The sequence below is a fragment of the Neospora caninum genome, chromosome VIII (assembly GCF_000208865.1).
Source record: "Neospora caninum Liverpool complete genome, chromosome VIII".
Classification (NCBI taxonomy): Eukaryota; Apicomplexa; class Conoidasida; order Eucoccidiorida; family Sarcocystidae; genus Neospora; species Neospora caninum.
Window position 1 is genome coordinate 5,450,195 of NC_018395.1, and position 22,454 is coordinate 5,472,648.

The 22,454-nt window shown below is 57.5% G+C and overlaps 2 protein-coding genes across 2 annotated transcripts; one reads left to right on the top strand and one right to left on the bottom strand.

Annotated features, from left to right (window-relative positions):
- Positions 1-1,990: 1,990 nt before the first annotated feature.
- On the bottom strand, positions 1,991-8,655 carry NCLIV_036850 (conserved hypothetical protein; the record flags this gene model as incomplete). The annotated part of the gene is made up of 8 exons (XM_003883886.1): positions 1,991-2,351; positions 3,066-3,289; positions 3,868-3,951; positions 4,361-5,107; positions 5,392-5,460; positions 5,861-5,995; positions 6,461-6,594; positions 7,182-8,655. The coding sequence occupies 8 exons, from the start codon at positions 8,653-8,655 to the stop codon at positions 1,991-1,993; spliced, it is 3,228 nt and encodes a 1,075-aa protein (XP_003883935.1).
- A 4,566-nt stretch (positions 8,656-13,221) lies between these two features.
- NCLIV_036860 (hypothetical protein) lies at positions 13,222-21,456 on the top strand (the record flags this gene model as incomplete). The annotated part of the gene is made up of 14 exons (XM_003883887.1): positions 13,222-13,707; positions 14,031-14,174; positions 14,384-14,965; positions 15,341-15,498; positions 15,889-15,986; positions 16,586-16,731; positions 17,173-17,363; positions 17,851-17,971; positions 18,201-18,275; positions 18,535-18,753; positions 19,413-19,519; positions 20,029-20,185; positions 20,642-20,975; positions 21,368-21,456. 14 exons carry the CDS (start codon positions 13,222-13,224, stop codon positions 21,454-21,456), a joined length of 2,907 nt encoding a protein of 968 aa, XP_003883936.1.
- Between the last annotated feature and the right edge of the window lie 998 nt (positions 21,457-22,454).

The window sequence follows — 22,454 nt, forward strand, 5'->3', positions numbered from 1 at the left end:
ATGTGGTTTGAAACGGAATGAACGATGAGGACACATGCATCGGATTCATTGCTCTAATCGCTTGGTGCAGGTATCACTTCGGAAAAGCTTATGGATCGTGAGGTGCGAGACGGGGAAAACTGTGCTGGCCTTGACGTCGCTATTGGAGCGCTTCGATAGTTCAAAAACGAAACGAATCTGTTTCGACGTAGACGAAGGTCACTGCCCGATACGCATGTGCTCGAGTCCCTGGACACAAAACCAGCTAGCCATGTGCGTGTTTACGCTGTATAACGCTATCGTGTCGTCCAAACAGAAAGAGTGTGTTGGGCAAAGACTCAGAAAACCATTCAGTACTTTGGGCAAGCCAGTTGTCCACCTATCAAGACATATGTGACACCACCGGCAGGATAGCCTCTGAATCAGGAAAGGCGTGGATTCTCGAAAAAGCGCACAACGAACAGCTGACGGCGCACACGGAGACAGCGGTGTCCTCCGGCCAGAACCACAGACGGCGTGAAGAAAGAAAATCAGAAATTTTCACAAAGTGTGGAAACGGCCTGTGGATGCGATCAAAGTGAAACACATTCCGGAAACATTCAGTCCAAATTTCGAAGCATTTGCTTATCTGCAAAGCTGCCCTCAGAGGCGTCGCGGTGCCGTTTATGGCTCTGCACTCCCCACAATGTAAAGGAAAAATGTAAAGCACTGACAGACTGATGTCTGAAGTGTCATAACAGGACTGCTGTGGGTCTAGGCTCAAGCACAAGGGAAATTTGGGATGCTGAAAGCTTTGCTGCATTGGGAGCAGAGGCACGGGGAACCAAAATTCATAACAATGGGGGAGGCGTGGTAAGGGTCAATCGCGCGCTCCGCGCATAACTGCTCAACATCGTGTGGAACTCGCTAGTCTGCCAACCCTGCTAACTTGTTTCATTCTTTCCCCCTCCCGATCGACGCGACTAGCGTAGGGAACCTAGGAAACGACGGAATGATTGAACCAACAAGTGGATATGCCTCTATAAAGTGATGACTGCGACAGTCCTCTTACCAAACATACCCAGAAACAAAAATATTCAGAATCCATTACAACCAGGATACATACCAATATCGATCTCATATACTAACTTCAGGCGACTCGCAGGGATTCGCTTGCCATGGGCAGGCTGCTACATCGTCAACAGCTAACCGGTAGTGCTTTTTCCTTCTTTGTTTCTTCTCATTCCGGTTATCGCCGAGCTGGTACCACATGCGCTCGTTCGACTCGCCTTTCGCACGGTCTGTGCCACTGACGGTTCACAACTACATAAAAAAACACATCTCGGCTTTGACAGGTCTCTCTGAGTTGAACGCCTGGATACCTGCAGCTCTTGCTTAGCTCCTTGTCGCTCCCTTGCCGTGTTTCCGTGGGACTGTCTCGCTCTGCGTTTGTTCTGTCTCGAGTGTGTTTCCTTCTCTGCTTGTCACTTGATCAGACTAAAAACAGAAGGGGAAGAGTTTTGCCCCGTTGTGGTCTTTCGCTGAGGGGAACACTAAAGCCACAAATAATCGGGTTGTTCTCCTCTTTGTGACCTGAGCTAGCCTGTAAATAGGCAGACTTGTTCTGTGCCAGCAGTGGCATCCTGCCAATGTCACCGTTTCGAGCGTGAATCCGAACTGCGCCCAGTACTTTGCTCTTCACATTTCTGTTTTCCCTATCTTTGTTTTGCAGGCTAGAGGACAGCTGGCCATTTCTGTGACACCACACCTCCTTTGGCGAACAGATCGAAGCGAAAGCAGCGGGCGAGTGGCGGGAAAGCAATATCTGCCGCCGCGAAGGCCTATCAAACAGAGACAATATCGCGGTGACCTTGACAAGTCTTGACAGGTTAAAAATATCACCACGCTTTCGCTTCATTGTTTGGAGCACAACCATCAAAATGAGCCTTTGTAGGAGTGTGACCACAAGAGACCCCAGCCAAAGCAGGGGAGAGGCCGCACTGGGTCTCGCGAAATCTCGGTTCGCTGTGCTTCAGTCGCACTGCTTTCCGTCGGAGTTTTTGTTTTCGCTCATGTGCTGACGCTGTACGATCCACATGAGCGGCGCATTCGTAATGGGCCCGCGTGCACAGACAACCGCACGCTTTTGCCTCTGCCCACACTCTCTCTTGAGATCCACGCCAGTTTCTTCTTCCGGAGGAAACTCAAGAACTCTAGTATTCTGGTTTCCTTCATGCGCCCCAGAAGCGCCCTCCACGAGGCTAGGATAACGCAGCACACTTGCATTTGCATTCTTTTCTCTGTAGACGCCTCCGTTAGATTTGGCAGAGGCGATGGCAGACGACGGCGGGGTACAAGGGGATCTCTGCCGAATTTCTTCTCGACTTCCCGCCCTGAAGGAGAGTTATCGGAGAGAACCAAGCGAGCACACACCTGTGCTCTGCAGAGTTTGTGTTTTCTCGAGAAGATTCGGAAAACAGAGAAAAAGCGGCCGTACATTTTATAGTGCTAGCGTCAAACTGCTGCACACGGAGCGCCACATGTGTGTACGATCCGAGAACAGAAAAGCTGATAGAGTATACGGAGGGTGAGGCCGAGCGAACATGAGTCACCAGACGTAGAGAAAACCGTCGCCGAAGCCCATTCATACCTACACAAAGGAAAGGCATGCGTCCCTTTCCAGCTACACACAGCGTCTGTCGGTCTTCTTTGTAATCCCGCCTTTTCCTCTTCGCCGTCACTTCCTTCGGCTCCTCTTGCCCCCCTCTGCTCTGCTCCCACAAGCTCTTTTCTATCTGCCATCAGAGTTTCCCTTTTCTGTCGTTCCCTGTCCTCACCTCGCATGCATGGCCCGCCGGCCGGCCGAGACGCTTCGCCTGCCTCCCCTTCTCGCGGACAAAGTGCGTCTTGGCTGAGGCCAGAAACACGCAGAGGCTCCAGTGACTCGCAGCGACAGCTCGCCCGGTTCTTCTCCCTTTCGGAAGTTTGTCCGTTCCTCTTCTCCGTGGCGAGCGCGCCCGGACATCCCAACACCACTGCGTCCACAGTCGGTGTCCTCGTTCGTCCTGTATCTCGCTTTCCGTTGCCGGGAAAAAACAGCCACGCACATCTCATGCTCTCTCCGCTCATCCACATCGCACCCCTCTCCACACCCCGCTCCTCGGCTCTCTAGACTTTCGACACAAGGCTTCTCGCTCGCGGCGTCTCGCTGATCTGCTCCGTCAACAGAGCAGCCACATCTTGCCAGGAATGAAGACGGAGGCGACTCGCGAAGACGGTGAAGACGACTGCACTGGCGATTCGTGATCTCCATCAACTTGTCGCGCTCCTTCTGTCGAGGAAAAGGACACCAGAGACTCCTGGTTTGCCATGTTCACCCTTTCGCCTAAAAGTCGTTCTTCGCTGACCCAGAAGAGACACCCGACATATGTCGCCGGGAGACATGCCACTGCAGACACCCCCCCCCCCCGTCCCCCCTGGCGCGGCGATTTTCCTGACTGTGCTCTTTCTCTGTCGCGCTCCGCCTACCCAGAGACACAGGCGGAAAAGTGCATGCGCTCCGAAACTGCGTGGCTCGCTTCACGGTTTGTCGCCTGCACTCGGAGAGGCCTACGGTGTAGAAAGATCCCCCGGGCAAACGAAAGGGGACAGCTCTGTTTCCACCTGCCCGTCTGGCAACGGACAACGAGGATGGACGCTCCGCAGAGGCACTCCGACACTTCACACGTTTCACGTGGTCTCATCCTTAGGACTTGAAAGCGGGAGAGGGAAAAGCAGGATAAAGGGGATAAAGGCTTTCCTCGCTCGAGCAGAACGTGGCGTCAAAAAAAAGTGGGTCAATGACGGAGACAACGGCGACCCCCGCCAGACCCCTCAGGATACCCTCACATCTTCCACTTCGGCTCTCACCTGCAGCGTAACCGTGGCCGCCGTGGCGGCTAGCAACTGTCTCTGGAGCGGTTGAAGCGCAGCCTCCAGCTCTGCGACTTCGCCCTGAGGACCAATGAAGAGGCGTCGGCAAAGGAATCGAAGAAAGAGGAATAGGGCCAGCGCAAATAAGAGTGCGAAGGAAGCAGAAGCGACGGGGGACACGGGGATCGAGAAGCGACCAGCCCGGGCAACCAGCTTCGCGCCAGGGACACACAGGCTCCTCCGAAAGTTCAGAGACTCCCAGACACCCAAATCGGACGAGAGACCCCGGTGAGGCTCATCCAGAGACAGAGACATAGCTGCAGAGCCTACACAGCCGTGACTCACAGAGACACACTCCTTTCTACACCCGCCGGCTTTCTATCTAGACTGATGTTCACACACGATTATATATATATATATATATACATACAGATATAGATATATGCATGTAGACATGTTTCTCGATTGTGGAGAAAGGAGAAGGGCGTACGAGGAGAGTCTGGAGGATCCACACAACGTCCTCGTCTGTCACGTCGGTTTCTCGCTCCGGGACGCGCCAGGAATCTCCTGTCTCTCTCCGCCTCGGTGTTGCTTCGTCCCCGAACTGTGCGATTCGAGGGAGGCAACTTCGACTTCGTTCCCCTGCGTCTCTTGGCTTCTTCCTCGCGAGTGCCTGCCAAGCTGCGCAGACCATCTGTCGGAGGGTCGGCGCCTGTTCGCTCTCTTCGGCTATCTCGCCTTTGCCGAAGCGCGGCGAAGGCAGGCATAGGGGCGCGCCTTGCGCGAACGGAGCGAGACGGGTGGTCTCGGCGACAGGAGACAGTTGAAGAGGGCTCACGTGGATCGAGCCCAAGTCTCCGGGAAACAGAGCGGCCTTCCCCTGCTGTTCCTCGCCTCCCTCAGCATTCAGAGAGGCCGCGGAGCGCTCGGCACCGGTCCCGTCCACCGCACCCGCACGGAGACACTCCGCGGCTCTTCCACCTGTGCTCGCCGCTTGTGGATTGCGTGGCCCGCCTGCGTGCTGCGAGTCTTTCGCAGTGGGAGAACCCACCGAGCGAGACTCGTGCGAAGGCAGGGACTGGAGCGGAGAAGCGCGCGAAGCTGGATCAGACGCGCGCGCTCCACGCTCGACGAAGGACTCGCTGCGCTGGCCGGTGTCTCCGTGGAACAGTCGAAACTGCTGAAGCGCCTCCGCGGCGAGGACGCGACTCTCGACGGCCAGAGCCAGTTCTGCCTCCTGCGCCACAAAGAGCCGGAAAACGCAAAGGCTCGCGACAGCAGCGCGCCTCTTCAGCTTTCTCCTCAGGCGTTTTGCAAGCTTCTCACTGTCGCTTTCTGACGCGTTCTGTTCTCTCTGCGCGCCGCTGTGCCCAGGGAGACAACGCCGCGAAGAACCAAGATACTCGCCCCTTTGTTGGGGCCTGGCGGGCGCGCAAGAAGAAACGACACAAGTGGAGTGAGGAAGCGCACTGGGCTTCGTTTTTTTTTCCGCGAAAACCCCGCAACCCATCGTCGACTTACTCGCTGCTCAAGTTTCTTCCTGACATCCTCGAGCTGTCTCTCGAGGTCCCATCGCGTCTGCTGGGGCACCTACGGAAGATCGAGACGCGCCACGCGAAAACAGAGCCCAAGATTGGCCAAGATTCGAAATCAGCGCCCGCTCCACATGCAAATCTAGGAAAAACGGACACTCTCCGCGCGGTGTATCTACACACAGACTGCACAGGGACCGCGATTCCCTTCTACAGTGAACCATCATCCCATCCTTCCCCACACACATACATTCCGCAGGATTACAAGAGATGCACATGCATCCCTGTAGAGAATACTCATACGGGTTAATCCACTTACGTATATATACACACTTCTACACGTAGCCATGCATACATATACGATACTACTTTACTAGTTTGATTACAAATACAGCTGACCCATACCCATGCATATATATATATATATATATATATATATATATATAAGTACGTCTTACGTGATCTCTTTGACTGAGGGTAGAGGCGCGTTCGTGCTCGGATGCTTTCAGGATTGCTTCCCGCGTTTCGTTCTCATCTGTCGCCGGCCAGCGCTGCGAAGTTTGGGTGTCGCCCACCGGTCGCCGTTCGTCTGCCTGAGGAGAGCACAAGAAAACGGGGAGACCTGGAGCGGCACCAGCGAGGAGCGACGGAGGACGAGAGGCAGCGTGGGAGGAAGCGCACGTTCTCGTCACTGCCTTCCTCGGATATTAAACCCCCCACGGGGACAAATGCGTTTCTGGGGTGCTACAGTGACTACAGACCTGCGGAAGGAGAAACGCGCGTTGCTGCTGGGAACGCATCGTATCGACGACAAGACGAGAGAGTGCACGAAAAGCGAAGGTCGACAGGAAGGACGAGCCTGGAAGAGGCAGAGCGGCGCACGAGGAACCGGAAGAACCACGGCACGGGGAAAGCGCGCACAAAGGATCGAGGCCAGGACAGAAAGATAAAGAGAAGGAAAGAAAAGGAGGAAGGAAGGAGAGAAGGAACAGGGGAGATGCAAGTGAGGATTTCCCTCTGTCATCGATGTCTTCCTGCACTCTGCAGAGAAAGTGTACCTCGTTGCGGTCTCTCTTTGCGTCTTGTGCCTGCCTTTTGCTCGCTTCGTCGGCAGCCCCGCTCTGCGCCTGAAGCTCTCTCGCGTGGCGCTCTCGAGCCTCTGCGAAAGCTGCCAAGTGCTCTTCGTGCTGTTCTGAAGAAAGCGAAGGTGGGCACCAGGAAAAGAAGGATTTCCAGAAAGAGAAACCCACAGACCACCTACTGCAGACCCGCATAGAACGCAGCACCGATCCACAGCCCTGTTTCTACCGCCAGTGCCGTACATCGACATTTTTCTGTTCGGCGCCGACATACGCTGTTGGCGGCTGGGCGCTTGACGTCTCTTTAGTGTCGAGGCCTTTAGAGTTGTTCGTACGGCTCCATTATCAGTTACGTACCCGCGCTGAAGAACTCAAACGTTCGCACTGTTCCTGCATGTTTACTTCGTCAACAACTCTTCTTGAGTCGAAGGCGTACCCTATCCAATCGCCCTATGAGCCGATTGCTCCCTTTTACCCCGATCCCATTGCCAAACTCCTTCGGGCGGCGCAGGATTCCTTTGCTTCACGCATGGTTCTTCCTCAGTTGACAGAAAGCGTGTCCCGTTTGTGTTGCTGGCCGAAACCTTCAAAGTTTTTCGAGTTCCTGAATCGAAATGTGCAACTTAGCTGGGGCCCTTGACTCGAGATTTCACCACGCTTCTTCTCTGTTTTTCCCCCCGTTTCTCGTTCCGTCTCTCACCTGCCATCTGTTGCTTGAGGATCTGGATCTCCTGTGCGTGCTCGGCTGCCAGGCGCTCGAGTTCTCTGTCTTTTTCGAGCGCCAGGTTCTTCCTGACTCCGCGCTCGTGCTCGCACTCGCGTCGTAGGTGAGCGACTTCCTCCTCGAGGAGCGCGAGCGCCACGTCGCTCGCTTCCGCCCTCTCTTCTGCGGCGCGCAGCTGATCTTCGCGATCCTTCAGCGTCTGCGTCAGCTTCTGTCGCGCGTCTTCGCTCTCGGTTACTTTCGAGAGCAAGTTGTCCAGATTCCGTCGCGCATTCTTCTCCGCTTCCTTGAGCAGCAGTTCGCGCTGCCACTCAGCCTCCTCCCGCTGTCTGTGCACCTCCTCGTCGTGTGCGTCCTGGAGCCGCACGAGTCTCGCTTCCATCTCCCTCGCCATTTCCTCTCGCTCTTCCTTGGCCTTCTCGCGCACCTGCAAACAGACGCCCCACGTCCTGAGGCGGAGCCGCGCGTGTCGTTGTCGCTCGCGTTCGCGCGCCTCCTGTTTCTTCTTCTCGCGCACTGCTTGTCTCTTCTTCTCGCGCACTGCTTGTCTCTGCTTCTCTCTCTCCTCGGCCGCTCTCCGCTGCTCTGCCTCCTCAATTCCCTTCTTCCTCTCTTCCATTTCGCTGAGAAGCGAAAACGCGTAGCGCTCGACGCGGTCCAGTTCCTCGTCTCGCGACTGGAGAAGGCGGCGGTTGAAGGCGAAGTCTCTCACCAGCGCCTTGTATTTCCTCTTCAGCCCCTGGTACGCCAGGAGAAGCGTCTGTTCGCGCTTCTCACTCGCCTTTCGCTGCGCTTCCGCCTCTTTTTCGGCCCGATCTAAAGCACCCAACTGCATGCGCAGATCCTCCGACTGCTGAAGCAGCGCGTGCCGGAGAGAGGCGAAGTCTTTTCCCGCGGCGCGCGCGCTCTCGCCACCCGCGTAGAGTTCTTCGCGTCTCCTCCCTTTGGCCTCGCTTCCCATCGACACACAGCGGGGCAAGGCCCGAGTCGTGACTTCCAGATAGCCGCCCGCCTCTGTCCTCTCTTCACGATCTGCGGTCTCCTCCCGCGCCCCACAGAGGGCAGACTGCCGTACGAACTGCGTCTCCGACTCGCTCCTCTTTGACAGAGGATAAGGACTGAAAAACGCAGATCTTACAGCGCGCTCGGCCTCCGTGGGCCTTGCGCTTGGGCGCACAAGCCCTTGAGGAAACGCTAGCGTAGCCGCCGCGTCTTCTCTACCGACGGCGCCTGCGCGCTCTGCGGCCTGCAGACCGAAGGAGCGGGAAGGCTGAACGAGAGAAGGTGGGCAGAAAAGGATTTGCGGGTTTTCCGGGACAGGGGGGCGGCGCGACGGAGACTCAGCGAGCGTCGCGCTTCCCTCCTCACCCGAAACAGGAGCTAGAGAGGCCGACCCTCCAGCGGGCCGGGGAGAGACAACCTGCACGATCTCCTCAGCCACGCGATGCATCTGGCTGATATAGGAAGACAGAGAGAACTCGGAAACCGGAAGCGAAGCTGGTGGAGGCGGAGGAAAAGAAGGAAGCGAAGGGAAAGAGGAAGATGGACCCGAAGAGGGGGGACAAGGACAAGAAGGACCAGGCGACGACGAGGGGAGAAAAGAACAGAAGGGGGAGCGAGCATGAAGGGGAGGAACCGACAAAAAGGGCCGATGTGTCGCCACGTGTCCTGTCCCTCGGTCGCGCAGAGAGACGTTTCGTTTCCTCTCGACACGAAAGTCTTCTCGATGGACTCCAGCCGAAGGGAGGACGGCGTTGCTCCCCCCTCGCTTCACACTTGGAGAGAGACTCCCAAAAACCCCAGTCTTCTCGGGGCAGGCGCACGGTGTGCCGCGAGCGAAGGGGGAAAGAAGCCGAGTCGCTCTCGTCTCCCGACATTTCGCCGACTCGACGCGCACAGCGACAGCAGAGACAGGCAAGCGAACCGGCGGACGCTCGGACAATGCAGTCTCTCTCCGGCTGAGTTCCTCTCGCCTGCCAGAGAAAGGGAAATGGGAGACGCAGGACAGGGCGTCAGACGGGGGGGAGCGTCTCGGCCGAAAAATCCCCAGTGGAAGATGCGCGCCTCGAGACTCACTGGGAGAGGACACGCCAGGGCGAGAAGAAGAAGAGGAAGAAGACGGAGAAGACGGAGAAGCGCAAGAACAAGAAAAAGAAGGAGAGGAGACAGAGTGGATTTCGGGACAGATTGAGGCTGCTGGCAGAGACATGCAGTTCGTCGCTGCGTCGGCTCTGAGCGGAAGAGGAATCTGCCGTCTGGTCTCTCGGTTTTTCTCGTTCCTGTTCTGCCCTGGCGCCGCGGAGACGACAGGAGACGACCGATCACATAATTCTTCTCTCGCTCCCGGCAAAGAGCCGGCTCGGTGTCGCACATTTCCAGAACGCGGCTGACGCCTCGGCCTTGCCGCCACCGACTGGGCTCGCCGCAGGTTCTGCCTCGGAGCCTCACTGCGATCGCCCACCTCACCCTCAGCGCTCCCTCTCTGTCGCTGGACTGCAGACCTCCCGCCCTGTCTCTCTCCGTCCCTCTCGCTTCCTTTCCCTCTCCCTCCGTCCCTCTCGCTTCCTTTCTCTCTCCCTCCGTCCCTCGCGCTTCCTTTCTCTCTCCCTCCGTCCCTCTCGCCTCCTTTCCCTCTCCCTCCCTCTCGCTCTGTCCCGCGTTTCCCGTTGTGCGCTCCTTCTCTCCCGACTGCCGGTCCTCTGCGCGCCGAGTCTCCAAAAGAAAGACCTTGCGGGGGAACCCCGTCTGAGGCCACGCGAGGCGCAGTCTCTGTTCTCTGCGGGGAATCGCCGGAGCGGATGTCCCCTCTCGTCCGCACCGAGACGTTCCTCGCCGTATCGCTGTCGAAAGCCGAGCTCGAGAACGCGGAAGAAAGCTCGCTCACTGCCTCGGCGTCTTCCGTCGCCGGGCGCCCGCAGCAGGAGCAACGCAGAACGGGAAATGCGTCTGTTTCGTCGCCGTCGAGAGGACGCTGCAGCCAGACTGAGTTCCTCGCTGGGCCTCCGCTTCTTTCGGATTCCAGCGAGCTCGCACCGCTCCTTCTCCTCACTCTGCGCGTTCGAAAAGAGGAAGGCGCGCAAGACGACCCGGGCGAAGAAACAACAGACGGCGGGGGGAGGCAAGCCAGAAGAAAGGCAGGCGACAGATCCGCCTCGCTTCGCCAAAGACCGACGCGCCCGGTCCGGGGGATGCCCCGAACAGACGCGACTCCCTTCATTTCCTTCTCTCCCTCCCTGTCTCCTTTCCCATCTTCCTCCCTGTCTCCTTTCCCATCTTCCTTCCTGTCTCCTTTTCCATCTTCCTTCCTGTCTTCTCCGCGTTTCGTCTTCGGCGCCCTTCCCCGCTCCTTAGGGAGGCCACACAGCTTCTCTGACAGTTGGAGCACACACGGATCCGAAAGCCTACTTCTCGGGGAGACTCCGCCTCTCGTTTCGCACAGGCGCCGCTCTCCTTCCGAACCCTCTGCGCTTCGCACAGTTCTCGCCGCTGTCTCTCGTGTCTCCTTTGTCTCCTGGCCGTCCCGTGCCGCGCGACCGTTCGGCTCGCGGCTCTGGGCTCCTCTCCGTCCTGCCCCGCCTGCCGCGTCTCCTCGGGGGTTGGTGTCTCTCTTCCCGCTCTCTGTCTCTGCGCTTCCTTCTCGGTCTTTCTCGTCGCGCGACCCCCCATGCTCGCACAGGCGTTCGTCGTGTCTTGCGTGTGTCTCTCGCGCTCCGGCTCTGCTCTCGCTGTCCTCGGAAGAGGCATCTGAAGAGGAAAGACGCAAAGTCGCATCCGACGCTTCCGCTGCACTGCCCCAGAGACACGCAGCGGAGACGGAACTTTGCGAACGCGTGCGCCGACTCCCCTCTGCGACGGATTTAACTTTTTTTCTCTGGAAGAAAACGCCGCGGAAAACACCTTTCTTCGAGGGCGAGGGACAAACGACTGGTTCGCCGCAGAGCCACGGCGGAGGGCGAAGAAGATGAGGCAGATCCGTCTGGTCCCAAGGCCAGTCATCGCCTTCTCTCTCTCGCCCTTCTTCGCGTTTCAGGCTGTCTCCGACTGTCTCCTTGCAAGGTCGGTACATGGGCGTTCTTACGGGCCCCGCTTCTGCGTTTGCTTCTTCACCGGCACTCGCCATTTCTGCCTCAGCCTCTGCCGTTCTTCCCTGCCTCGTCGCGTTCCGTTTCGTCCTCTGTTTTCTTCCTCGTCGCGAGAGGGGACGGAAGGGGACAGTGCGAGGAGGATGCAGGCGGGGAGAGAGAATCCTCTGAGCGTCAGTGGAGGAGACGGCGCAGGACTGCCGAACCAGCGAGCGAGGAGAGACGCAGAGAGACAGGAGAGACGAAGTGGGATGTGCGAGGAGGTATACCAAAGAGAGGAAGACGACAGGTCACTTTTCGTTGGAATGTTCTCGGGAGACAAGATGGGAAACAGGGAACAGCAGAGAGAAAGCAGTTGTCCACGGAAAAGCTAGAGCGTCAAGACACCCTCAGATAACGTTTCCCTCTCTCCTCGGTTTTGTCTCCACGGCAAAACATACGACAGAGTCGCCTCCTCTCTGTCAGTTTCCGTTTCTTTCTTCGCGGCTCTGTTTCCTCAATCGCCGTCCACAGCTCCCCCTCCTTTTCTCCTCTCTCCGCAAACTGCCTGTCACCCCCTCCCTGGTCCTTTCCTCCAACTCCAACTAGCCTCGCCCCGTCCCTCTTCCGTCTCGTCCCTCCTCTCCTCTTTTTCTTTCTCTCTCTGGTTCTCCCTCCTTGCTTTCTGTTTCTCGTGCTCTTCCTCGTTTCGCTAGACGTGTGCACGTGCGCATCGAAGCGGAGGAGGGAGAGAAGACACGAAGTTCCGTAGAAAGCAGTCAGAGAGGCGAGGGCGCGGAAATGGGAGAGAAACGAAACGGAGGCAAAAGAGGCGCGACGACAGTCGCCTCTCACACAGGGCGAAGAGAGAGAAAAAACGATTTGTCTTCTTTCGTTGAAACCGCGAAAAGCGGGCTCGACAAGTCGAGCGGCGAGCACACCAAGAATTCCTTTGCATGCGCCACAGGGCCAACTCAACGGTAGATGCAAGCTCTTCGATTGCTGGGGCTCGCAAGGGCATTCTGCTTGGGAAGAGAAAGAGACGAGAAGAAGGACAGAGAAAAGGGCTGCGACGGAGAACCCTCCACTCTCTTTTCTTTCCTGGTTTTTCTCTGGAAAACGGGCTCGCCTTCCCCCTCAGGAGCTCGTCTGTCTCGCGCGTTCCATTCAAAAAATAGATCGATGACGAGGAACTAGCCTTGTCCACGCTCCTCGGCCTTCTTCTTCCTTTCGAGTGTTTTCTGCGCGTCTCGTTCTCCTACGTTTTCCTTTCCTTCTCCAGTGTCTTTGGCATATTTTCACCTCCCTTTCCGTCGGGTCTCGGCGGTCCCTGCCTGCCGAGACGCACGCGCGAGAACGTCCACGTGTCTGCATGCGCCTTTTCCTTCTTTTTCCCCTGCGGGTTGTGCGGTCCTGCCGTCTCGCTCGCATCCCTCTCGCTTCCTTTTTCTCCGAAGCGGCTCTGCTCACTGTACAGGCGGGGTGTTATCCGCCTCGCTCGGCGCCGCTGTCCTCGCAGGCGCGCGGCTGCAGGGGCGTGCCCGACTGTTGGGAGGAAAGAAAAGGGAGGGGAGACGCTCGCGCGCATTGCGTCTCCGAGGCGAGGCCGCGCCCAACCTTCTCTCCCCTCCTTTTCTCTCTGCATACGCGCGGCCCCCGCAGGCTCTTCGTGGCACTACCCGGTCGAGAGGCGGGGCGGCCGAGAAGACCGCGCGCGCCTCCTCTCCTTCGCTACTCGCTGAGGACACAACACGACCGAGACAGCGAGGACGAAAAGGGAGCGAGGACGAAAAGGGAGCGAGGAAAAGGAAGAGAGAGAAGGGCCACACGAGAGAAAGGGACGATCGTCGACGCAGAAGGGAGGAGAGACCCGCTGTAGGAAACAGGACGGGAAGCCGCCACAGGGTCAGAGAAACTTTATCTTGTGTGGAGATCTTCCGTTTTAGATCGGGGAGATGGAATCTGGGATGTTCCGTGCAGGCGATCTCTCCTACGAGACGCCGTTCCCGTTCGGGAAAGCTCTGCCGAGGCGACCGCGGAGGCCCGACCCTGAAGACGAGGAGTGGAAGCCTCCGTCGCTGCTTGCAGACGCTCCGTCTCATGCCGCGTTCTCTCCAGGACTGCCTCGAGACGCGGCGGGTCCCGAGAAGGCTGCGTCGAAGGCGCCGAATACGTACACGCGGCCGAGCGAGACGGCACAGGGCGGGGTGTACGGGAACTTGCCGCTGACTGCAGATAGCTTGAGCCTCGGCGTCGGCGGATTTCGGGACTACGGCTCGAAGCTCTCGCTGAAAGCCGACCACGCACACCGGCCTCTCTGGGTCTGTCAGGATGGGTCCATTCTCCTCGAGACGTTCTCCGCCGCGAGCAGGCAGGCGAACGAACTCCTCCTCACAATGGCGGAGCCGATCTGTCGCGGGGACTTCGTCCACGAGTTCCAGGTGCGCAGCGGCGGGCGCGGCGCGCGTGTGCCGGAAGAAGGACAAGAACGACGCGAGATAGGGGAAGAGAGAAAGCGATGGAGGGGAAAGAGTCACGCGAGGGAGGAGAGAGGGGTGGAGAGAAAGAGAGAAAGAGAGAAAGAGAGGAAGAGAAAGAGAAGAAGAGAAAGAGAGAACGAGAGGAAGAGAAAGAGAGAACGAGAAAGAGAGAACGATAAATGCGAAAGAGAATGACAGTGAGGGCACCGAGAGGAGGCAAGGGAGATGGATGCAAGGGGGAGAAGAGAGATCGTGGTGTTTGGTGCGTTTTTTGCTGTGTCCAGATTACCATCTTTTCCTTGTACGCCGGCATCAGCATTGGGCTCTCGTGCGAAGACATGATTTTGAATCTGGAGAAGTTCAGCAAAAATGCAATTCCCGAGGACTTGGTGGTTCAAATCCAGAAGGTCGCCTCCGCCTTCGGCAAGGTGAGGCCGCGCACTAGGGGAGAGGAGGAGCTTCCGACGGGGAGAAGACAGATCAAGGGCGCGCAGGCAGAGGGAAGAAAGATGCTGCAGAGAGAGCAGAAGTCACGGGGGGTAGACGCGGGAGAAGATCCACGAGAGCGGGGGGAGCGCTAGTTCCGAAAAACGAGGAGCACATAGGTGTACCACTGCTGATCTCTGTGCTGGTTTAGGTGAAACTGGTTTTGAATGAAAACAAGTACTACATCGAGTCCGCCGAGAAGAAGGAACTGGACTACTTGCTATCGAATCCTCTCATCCGAAGTTCTGCGGTCGCCCACCGCCGCCCAGATCTCGCGCAGGCGCAACTTGCCGCTCCCGTCCCTGCCTCGCTCAACGCTTCTCTTCTGAAACCGCCGGTTCCTGCCGGCAACGATGGCCTGTACGTCATCGCCAATGCGCCGACTCTCGACGCCTCGCAGCTGGCCTTTCCGGTCACGGAGCGCGACGAGGAGACTCCCACCGCGGACCTGCCGGGCCCGGGGAGCGCCGCGGCGCAAGGAGACACCGCCGCGACCGCGGTCGCTGGCGATCCGACGCCTGGAGCCTCAGCGCGTGGAACCTCCGACGTGGAAACGCCGACGTCGGAGACACGCAAGAGACCGCGAGAGGACGGAAGGCAGGACACGCGGGGCGAGGAAGGGCGAGGCCCGCAGGGATCTCTAGCGTCTACCCACGCGGCCGCCGCGAGTGCCGCACCTACCGAAGACGGAGACAGTGCAAAGCGGAAGAAGACGACGGCTCAAGCTCGACAGGTCGGTTCCGCTTTTCCCTTTCGCTCTTTTGTCTTCCGCTCTTTTCCCTTTCGCTCTTTTGGTCTTCCGCTCTTTTCGCTTTCGCTCTGTTCGTCTTTGGCTCTGAGGAGGGGAGAGCTCTGTGTCGCGCGTGTGTGGTCTAGCGCGTCTCCACTTTTTCGGTTCCCGTTTGGGTTCTCCATCTGCCTTCCCGAGGGGGACTGAGCGCCTTCTCTCTTCGCCAGCGCAGCCGGCGTGGGTTCTCATCTTTCGAATCGTCGTGAGGACGAGGGCTGGGTGTCCCAGCAGTGTGCCGTCTCGCCGTTTCTCCAGTTCTGCCCCTGTTTTGCCTTCGTTTTCTCCTCACCTTTTCTCTGCTGTCGTTTCTCGTCGCAGGTGTTCTCCTTCCAAGTGAGCAGCGACCGCGTCGAAGAAGTGAAGCGCGTTTCCGTCGAGAGCATGCATCGACCGCTGCTGAATGAGTACGACTTCCGCCGGGACAAAACCAACAAGAATCTCTCGTCACTTCTCCTCAAGTCCAGCACGAAAATCCGGTAGGAAAACGAAAATGCGAAAAAACGTCGGGATCGGTACCCGGGCATCGACCCTATAGGCATATATGTACACATATACATGTCTATATGCATTTACGGGTGCCCTTATTTGTATATGCATAGGTATTTACATGGATGCCTAAACTCTAAACGGCATGGATGTGTATATATGCATATATATGTATATGTATATATATATATATATATATGTCCAGACCTACATGTGCGTATACGTATATATATATATATATATGAATAGGAATGTGTATAGATGCGTGTACGTGTGTATGCATGTTTAGCCGCGCCGTTGCCATGTTTGGAGTCGTCCCTCGTCGGAGGGTATTGGGAAACAAAATCGGGTTCGCGAGCGTTTGCTGGCTTCTGTGGCAGATACTACCAAGAGCGCGCTCTACGGAAGATGTTCAGCAACGGCCGCGCACGTTCCGGCATCATCGTCCTGCCTTGCGGTGCGGGAAAAACGTTAACAGGTGAGTCGCGGAGGTCTACGGGGGGCGAGGGCCCGCAACGAAGGGGTGGAGAGACTGCGGAAACGCGAGCACCGGAGAGCAGGCTCAAATGGGAAAGGAACGCCCCCAAGAAGCGTAAGCCTGCTCGAGACACGGATCGGTGACGCCAGCGGCGCATGCGGAGAAGAAAGAGTGTCGCACAGAACCAACTCGGGAAGCTAGAGACTCGGAGAGGGAGACAGTGAGATGGAGGGGAAGAGAGACAATGAGAGAGATAAAGCGCAAGACGCGGAGCCTGCTGGCGGTCGGAGACTGCGGTCCGAGGCGAAAAGAAGAGACGGGAAAAAAGAGCATTTGAACCATTGTGTGACGAGCAAAAGCCTGCTGCTCGGGCTTGGCTGTGGGTGGGGCGTTGTTGCCGAAGTTTTCGGCGCCCCACGTTTCCGGCTTTCTGGTTCGCCTGCCTCTTTCGCGCCTTCGAACGTTTTTTCTTTACGGCGTCTCTCCTCCGCTTGCTTGTATACGTGTCCCTTCTTACCTTCGTTCTGTCGTAGAGCTCTGTGTGTCACTGCCCCGTTCTTCCTCGTGCACGCATCTCTGTCTTTCCTCTCGCTCCTCAGGGATCACGGCTGCATGCACGCTCCGAAAGTCCGTCATGGTTTTAACGACTAGTGCAGTGGCAGTCGACCAGTGGAGAAAGCAATTCGAGGAGTACACGACTATTGATTCTTCTCGGCTGCTCACTCTCACTGCGGAAACGAAGCAGGTATTAGCACTCGCTTCTTCTCACGCGCAAAGCGGCTTCCCGATGCGTCCACCCCTCTGCCTGGCGTTTCCCCTCTGCGTCTGTTCGTCTCCGGCGTCTTCTCCGCAAGCGTCTCATTCCGCCATCCGAACATATGGCGTTCTTCCGTCGTTCTGCACGCTATGCCCTGCCTCTCTCCTTCTATACCTCGTCCTCGCCTTCGCGGTGTCTTGTTCCACAGGTCCCTCTGTCTCTGCTTTATACCACCACAGATATCTCTGTCTCTCTCCCTTCTACTACGACAGATATCTGTGTTTCTGTCGTCCACTACTACAGATCTCTCTGTTTACTACTACTACTACTACAGATCTCTAGGTGCCTGCCGTCTACTACTGCAGATTCCTTTGTCTCCGTCTTTCTACTGCTGCAGTCCGTTTGTGTGTTGTTGCGTGCGGTACGCAGACGCTCTGGCCAGTCGACGAGGCGGGCGTTCTCGTCAGCACGTACACGATGCTTGCTTTCAGCGGCCGCAGAAGTTTGGCTGCGGAGCGAATTATGCAGCAGATTCGCGAGCGGGAGTGGGGGCTCTTAATTTTCGACGAAGTCCAGTTCGCGCCGGCGCCCGCCTTTCGACGCATCAACGACCTCGTCAAGTGAGTGAAAAAACCGTCCTCGGGCCGCTCTCTCACGCGCACGGACGCGAAAAAGCGGCGGCCATGCGTCCCATGGGAGCACAACTGTCTCTTTGCTTCTTTGCACGGCGCTGGATATCGATGACCTCCTGGTCGGTGTGGGGGAAGGTTCAGCTTAAGCGCGAGACGAGGCGAAGGCGAAGACGCGCCGAGCATTGGAGGGATCCACATGGGCACAAGAGAGCTCGCGCGTGTCTCTCCCGTTCGAGGTTTTTCGCGGGGCTTCCGCTGCGGAGACCAAGCCCTTCCAGATGCGCAAAGAGACGGAGAGGTTTTCGCCCCGCACACGACGTTCGCGTTCGCGTTGGGGACTCGTGCGTTTCTCTCAGTACCTAGCGAAGTTTTGCACAATTCGATCCCTGCATTACCAGTTAAAGAACGCGTCCCTATGCGTGTCTGGTACAGCGCATTCCTGAACAGTCTCGAGCGCTTTTCTGTGCCTCTGCAGGAGTCACTGCCGACTCGGCCTCACTGCAACCCTCGTTCGCGAAGATGATCTCATCAAGGATCTGCAGTGGCTGATCGGCCCGAAACTCTTCGAGGCGAACTGGATCGAACTTCAGGACCAGGTACACCCGCGAGGCGATTCCAGGAAAAGATGCTTTCTCGTCCCGGGCAAACAAACGGGATAGCCGTGCCTCTCTCCACCTTGGTTTCGCCTCTTTTTTTTTCGTCTCTCGCATGTCGCTGCTTGTTTTCAAAGGGGTGGTGTCCAGTGCGTCGGTCAGGCGTCGACTGTTTTCATTCTTTTCTGCAGTGCTCTGTGTTCTGAGCTATTGCCTTTCTTTCCTCCTCCAGGGCTTTCTCGCGCGCGTCTCATGTCAAGAGGTCTGGTGTCCAATGACTGCCGATTTCTACCGCGAGTATTTGCGAGTAAGATTCTTTTCTCTCTCACACTCTGACATTCTCTGAGCTCAGTCGGCGGTTTGCTTCCCTTCGTTTCTCTCCTGGTCTCGCCTGTCCTGTCCTTCCCTTTCCTCTCCTTGGCTCTCCTGCTCTCCTCTCCTTTCCGCCGCCCCTTCCCCCTCTCGCCTTCTCTTTCTGTTTTTGGATGCCTTTTCTTTCTGTTTGTGGATGGTAACTCGTCTCTCGCTTTCCTCGATCCTTTTCTCTTCTCTCTGTTTTCGAACAGTGCTCACATGCCAAGCAGCGCAAGTTGTGGGTGTGTAACCCTACGAAGCTGATGACGTGCGAGTGGCTGCTGCGCTACCACGAGGCTCGCGGCGACAAGGTTCTGGTTTTCAGCGACAACGTCTTTGCGCTCTTGCACACGGCGAAGGCGCTGAACCGCCCCTTCATCTACGGCCAGGTCAGCGCCGTCGAACGCGTTGCCATCCTAAATAAATTCAAGGTAGGCGTCGCGAGAAGATCGCCGAACCCGACAGGCACCCCCTCTGTCTCCTGCGGGGACTCAGCCCCCACGGGTGCGCTCGAACGTCTCTCAGCTGTCTCGATATGCCCCGTACTTGAACGCGCGCTGGTTTCTCGCATAGTTACCGGTCTAGAGGAGTGCGTCCCAGCGAAAGGAAAGCTGCTGGTAGTTAGGCCCGCATGCGTACGAAACGGGGGAGAGACAAAAACAGGCCAGAGGGAGAAGGACGGAGAAGTGGCGAGCAGCGGACTGGGTCGGAAGCGTGGCCTGGAACCTTTCCACCCGCGCTACTGCGCCGAGTAGCCCGGACTGCAGCGCTCGCTTTCCGCGTTCCCGTCCCCTTCAGCCCGGAGGTCTGTGCGCTCCGGTTTCCACATTTTCGCAAAGGCCGCAAACGTTTTTTGCGAGAGGCGCGCGCGGGTCGTAGTCGAGTGCCGGCGTGGAAGGGGGAGTGGAGAGGACGCCCGCAGGTTGCAACACGGCTCGGCCCCGACGGCCGGGACAGGGCGGCGCGTCATCCGCGGGCCTCTCCTCGAGCGAAGGCGCACTCTGAGGTAGCCCACTCAGAGCCGAGCGATCGAGAGGCGCGCCAGGCGGACGACCGGAGAGTGTTGGGTTCCTGTCTGTCCGGCCTTCAGCACGAGTCGACCTTCAACTCGCTGTTTCTCTCAAAGGTGGGAGACAACGCCATCGACATTCCTTGCGCCAATGTCGTCATTCAAATCTCCTTCAATTTCGCGTCACGGTGAGCCCCACACACGCACAACCTGGCCTGCTGGAAGGCTGCGACTCTTCCGTGGCGGGCACCGCCTGGCGGGGTGTATCTGTGCGCGGCGTTCGCGGTTCTTTCGCGCCTCTCCATCAGAGAGGGCCCATCGACGAAACGCCGGTGCGTCGCTTTCTCTGCGGCTGTCTCTTCTTCGTTGGAGCTCGGTGCCGGTTCCCCGCTCGGAGCTCTTTGAAACATGGATGTTGCTTGAAAGAAGTCGAAGCCAACACCAAGGAGACGCCCTTGCGAGGCGCACGGGGTGTGCATGCAGGCTGCCGGGAGACGGACTCTCCGATGATGCCGCGGGACGGGTTACTCCTGAGACCGGTGGAGGTTCCGCTTCGGAAGGCCGAAGCGGTTTGAAAGGCGCGATTCTTTCTTGGCTCTCTTCTGGGCCAGCGCACACGTTTACCTGCCGCGGTTTTCTGGTCTTTGCGGCATTCACGTCGTTCGTCTGCGCACTCTCTGCCGCCTCTCTTGTGCAGGCGACAAGAAGCCCAGCGTCTGGGGCGAATTCTGCGCGCGAAGCCTCAGGCGGGGGACGAAGGCGAGAACTTCAATGCCTTCTTTTACTCTCTCATATCGAAGGATACGCTGGAGATGGTGTACGCTGACAAACGGCAGCAGTTCATCATTGACCAGGTGGGCAGAACGGGCCCGTGAAGGCAGAGAAAGAAGGCAAAAAGCAAAACCAGCACATAACGCGCGCGGGCGACGGTTCGGAGAGGCTCAAGTCGAGAGGCCGGAGCCCCGTCGCGCTTTTTGTGCAAAACGGGATTTCTCCGCTTTCTAGCGAGGGACAGAAAACTCCTGGCGGACGAGAGCTGTGGACTTGACACATCTATCTGTATATATGCTCAGGCGGTTCGCTCTCTACGCCAACCGTCGCGGACTTCATTTCGAAGGGGTTGGGAAGAGTAAACGTGTGTCCGTCTTTACTACATCTGTTTCTCGGTGCGTGAATCTCCATAGACGTATCTTTCCTGTACAAATGTGTTTGCGTCTGCTATTCGCCGCTTTCTCCCTGGCTTTGTTTGCGGCCTCGTTTCCGTCGATTGTCTGTCAGTTGTTTCGCCTCTGCGTCTGCGTTCTCTCTAGGGCTACGCGTACAAAGTGATTCACAGTCGCGACTTGCCGCTGGAGCCGGAAAAGTTGATTTACGGGGACGCGCAGAGACAGCGAGAGATTTTGACGGACATTCTGGCGTCTGATGACAACGACATCACGCTGGACGACGATGGAGACGATGCGTCACGCCCGATGCTCTCTGTCGCCGGGGACCGGGCGCATCTTTTTGGAGGCAGTTCGAGAGCGGGGCGTGAAGGGTGGGGCGGCAGTGACGAAGGCCAACTTGAGGGTTTCGGGGAAAGTCTTCGCGGATTCGGGGACCCGCCGCATGTACATATGCAAGGAAGCCTAGCGAGACTTGCCGGTAAGCGCGACTGGAGAGGCAACACACCAAACAGCAGGAACGGGGAACGAGACCCGGGGAGAGAACCTCCATGTACAGGCAGAAGTCGACCTGGCCGCTGCGTGTCGTCTTTGTCAGGTCTTTTGTGCGTCGTCGACGTCCGTCCAAACACAGGAAAAGTGGAGTTTTTTGCCTTCAGTGTGCGCGCTTTTTCACGCCCGCGTCGTTCTCGCGAACCTTTTTTTTCTGCCTCTTTCAGGCGATGGAGGGCCTTCCTACGGCGCACGGCCCGGCGGCCGCGGCGGCAAGCGCGCTGGGCGGAGTGGAGGCTCGGACGTCACGTCCATGCATCCTCTCTTTCGAGGATTTCACGGAAAAAAGTAACCGGTTGAAGAGGCCGAGGGAAACGCGAGAGAGAAGAGACGGAGTGGCGGAAGGCGCGGTTCCAGATTTCGCCTTTCCAGGCGAAAAACGGGTCCAAGCCTTTTTGAGGGCGGTTTAGGATTTCGTCGATCCTCTGCTTCGGAGAGCTTCGTTGCAGAAAGTGAAGAGGATGGCACACACCCGAAGCACGAAGAGCAGAGAGGGGAAGAAGGCGGTGCGCAGCCGAGAGAACGATGAACGGGACGCACCGGTAGAAGACTGGGGGTTTCGAAAGTACAAGACGCACGGCTCTTTCGGGTCGCCTTTTCCGGCTTTTTTCTGGCCTGCGGTGAGGCGTTTTTCGCTTCGCCCCTTCCGTTTCCAAAGCAGGAACCCAAGGGAAAAGACGCGGCTTCCGCGGGAGACCCGTGCGCTCTCCGTTTTTCAAGTTGTTGTGTGGTCGACCGCGAGACAAGTCTCGCGTCGCCGGAGACATGGCTCTGTTGCCGCCTTTCTCTGGAAAACGTTCAAGCACGTTGCGCGCAGACGCGCACCGAAAAAAAAAAACTGGCAAACGTCCTCACTCAGAGAGATGCGAAATGGTTCGTTGTACAGGAAGATGCGTGGTAAATACGTGAAGAAGCAGTCGGGAAGAGACGCTGTCGTTTGAAGAGAACTCTTCGTCTGTGGTTTAGACGTTCACATTTAGAGAAACGTCGACATCGTCTATCTAATGTATCCGTATATTCTTGAAGCTGCGCGCGGTGGAAGAGAACACAAGGAAGGACCAGTTTTTGACCACTGCTTTCCTGAGGCACTGCGGACACATCGGGAAGTTGCGAGGCCCGCAACTCGCACATCTTAGCGCACATGGCCGTGTAGACTGCTTAGGACTCACTGTCCTTCCTGAACTTGCAGTCAGGTAACTGGATGTAGCGAGCGTCGAAGCGACTTGCTCCCCTGCGAAATTGCCGAATGCACGTCGCTCGCGACGCTCGTCAAGGACCAAAACTCGAGGCTGCGTTCATTCCTGCGGCTGCACATCTGAAGTTCGGAGTTCTTCCAGCGGCCTCGGATGCCCCGTGGCGATCGCCGCTGTCAGAGGATCGCCGCGCTTTCTTACCCCAGACGCGACCG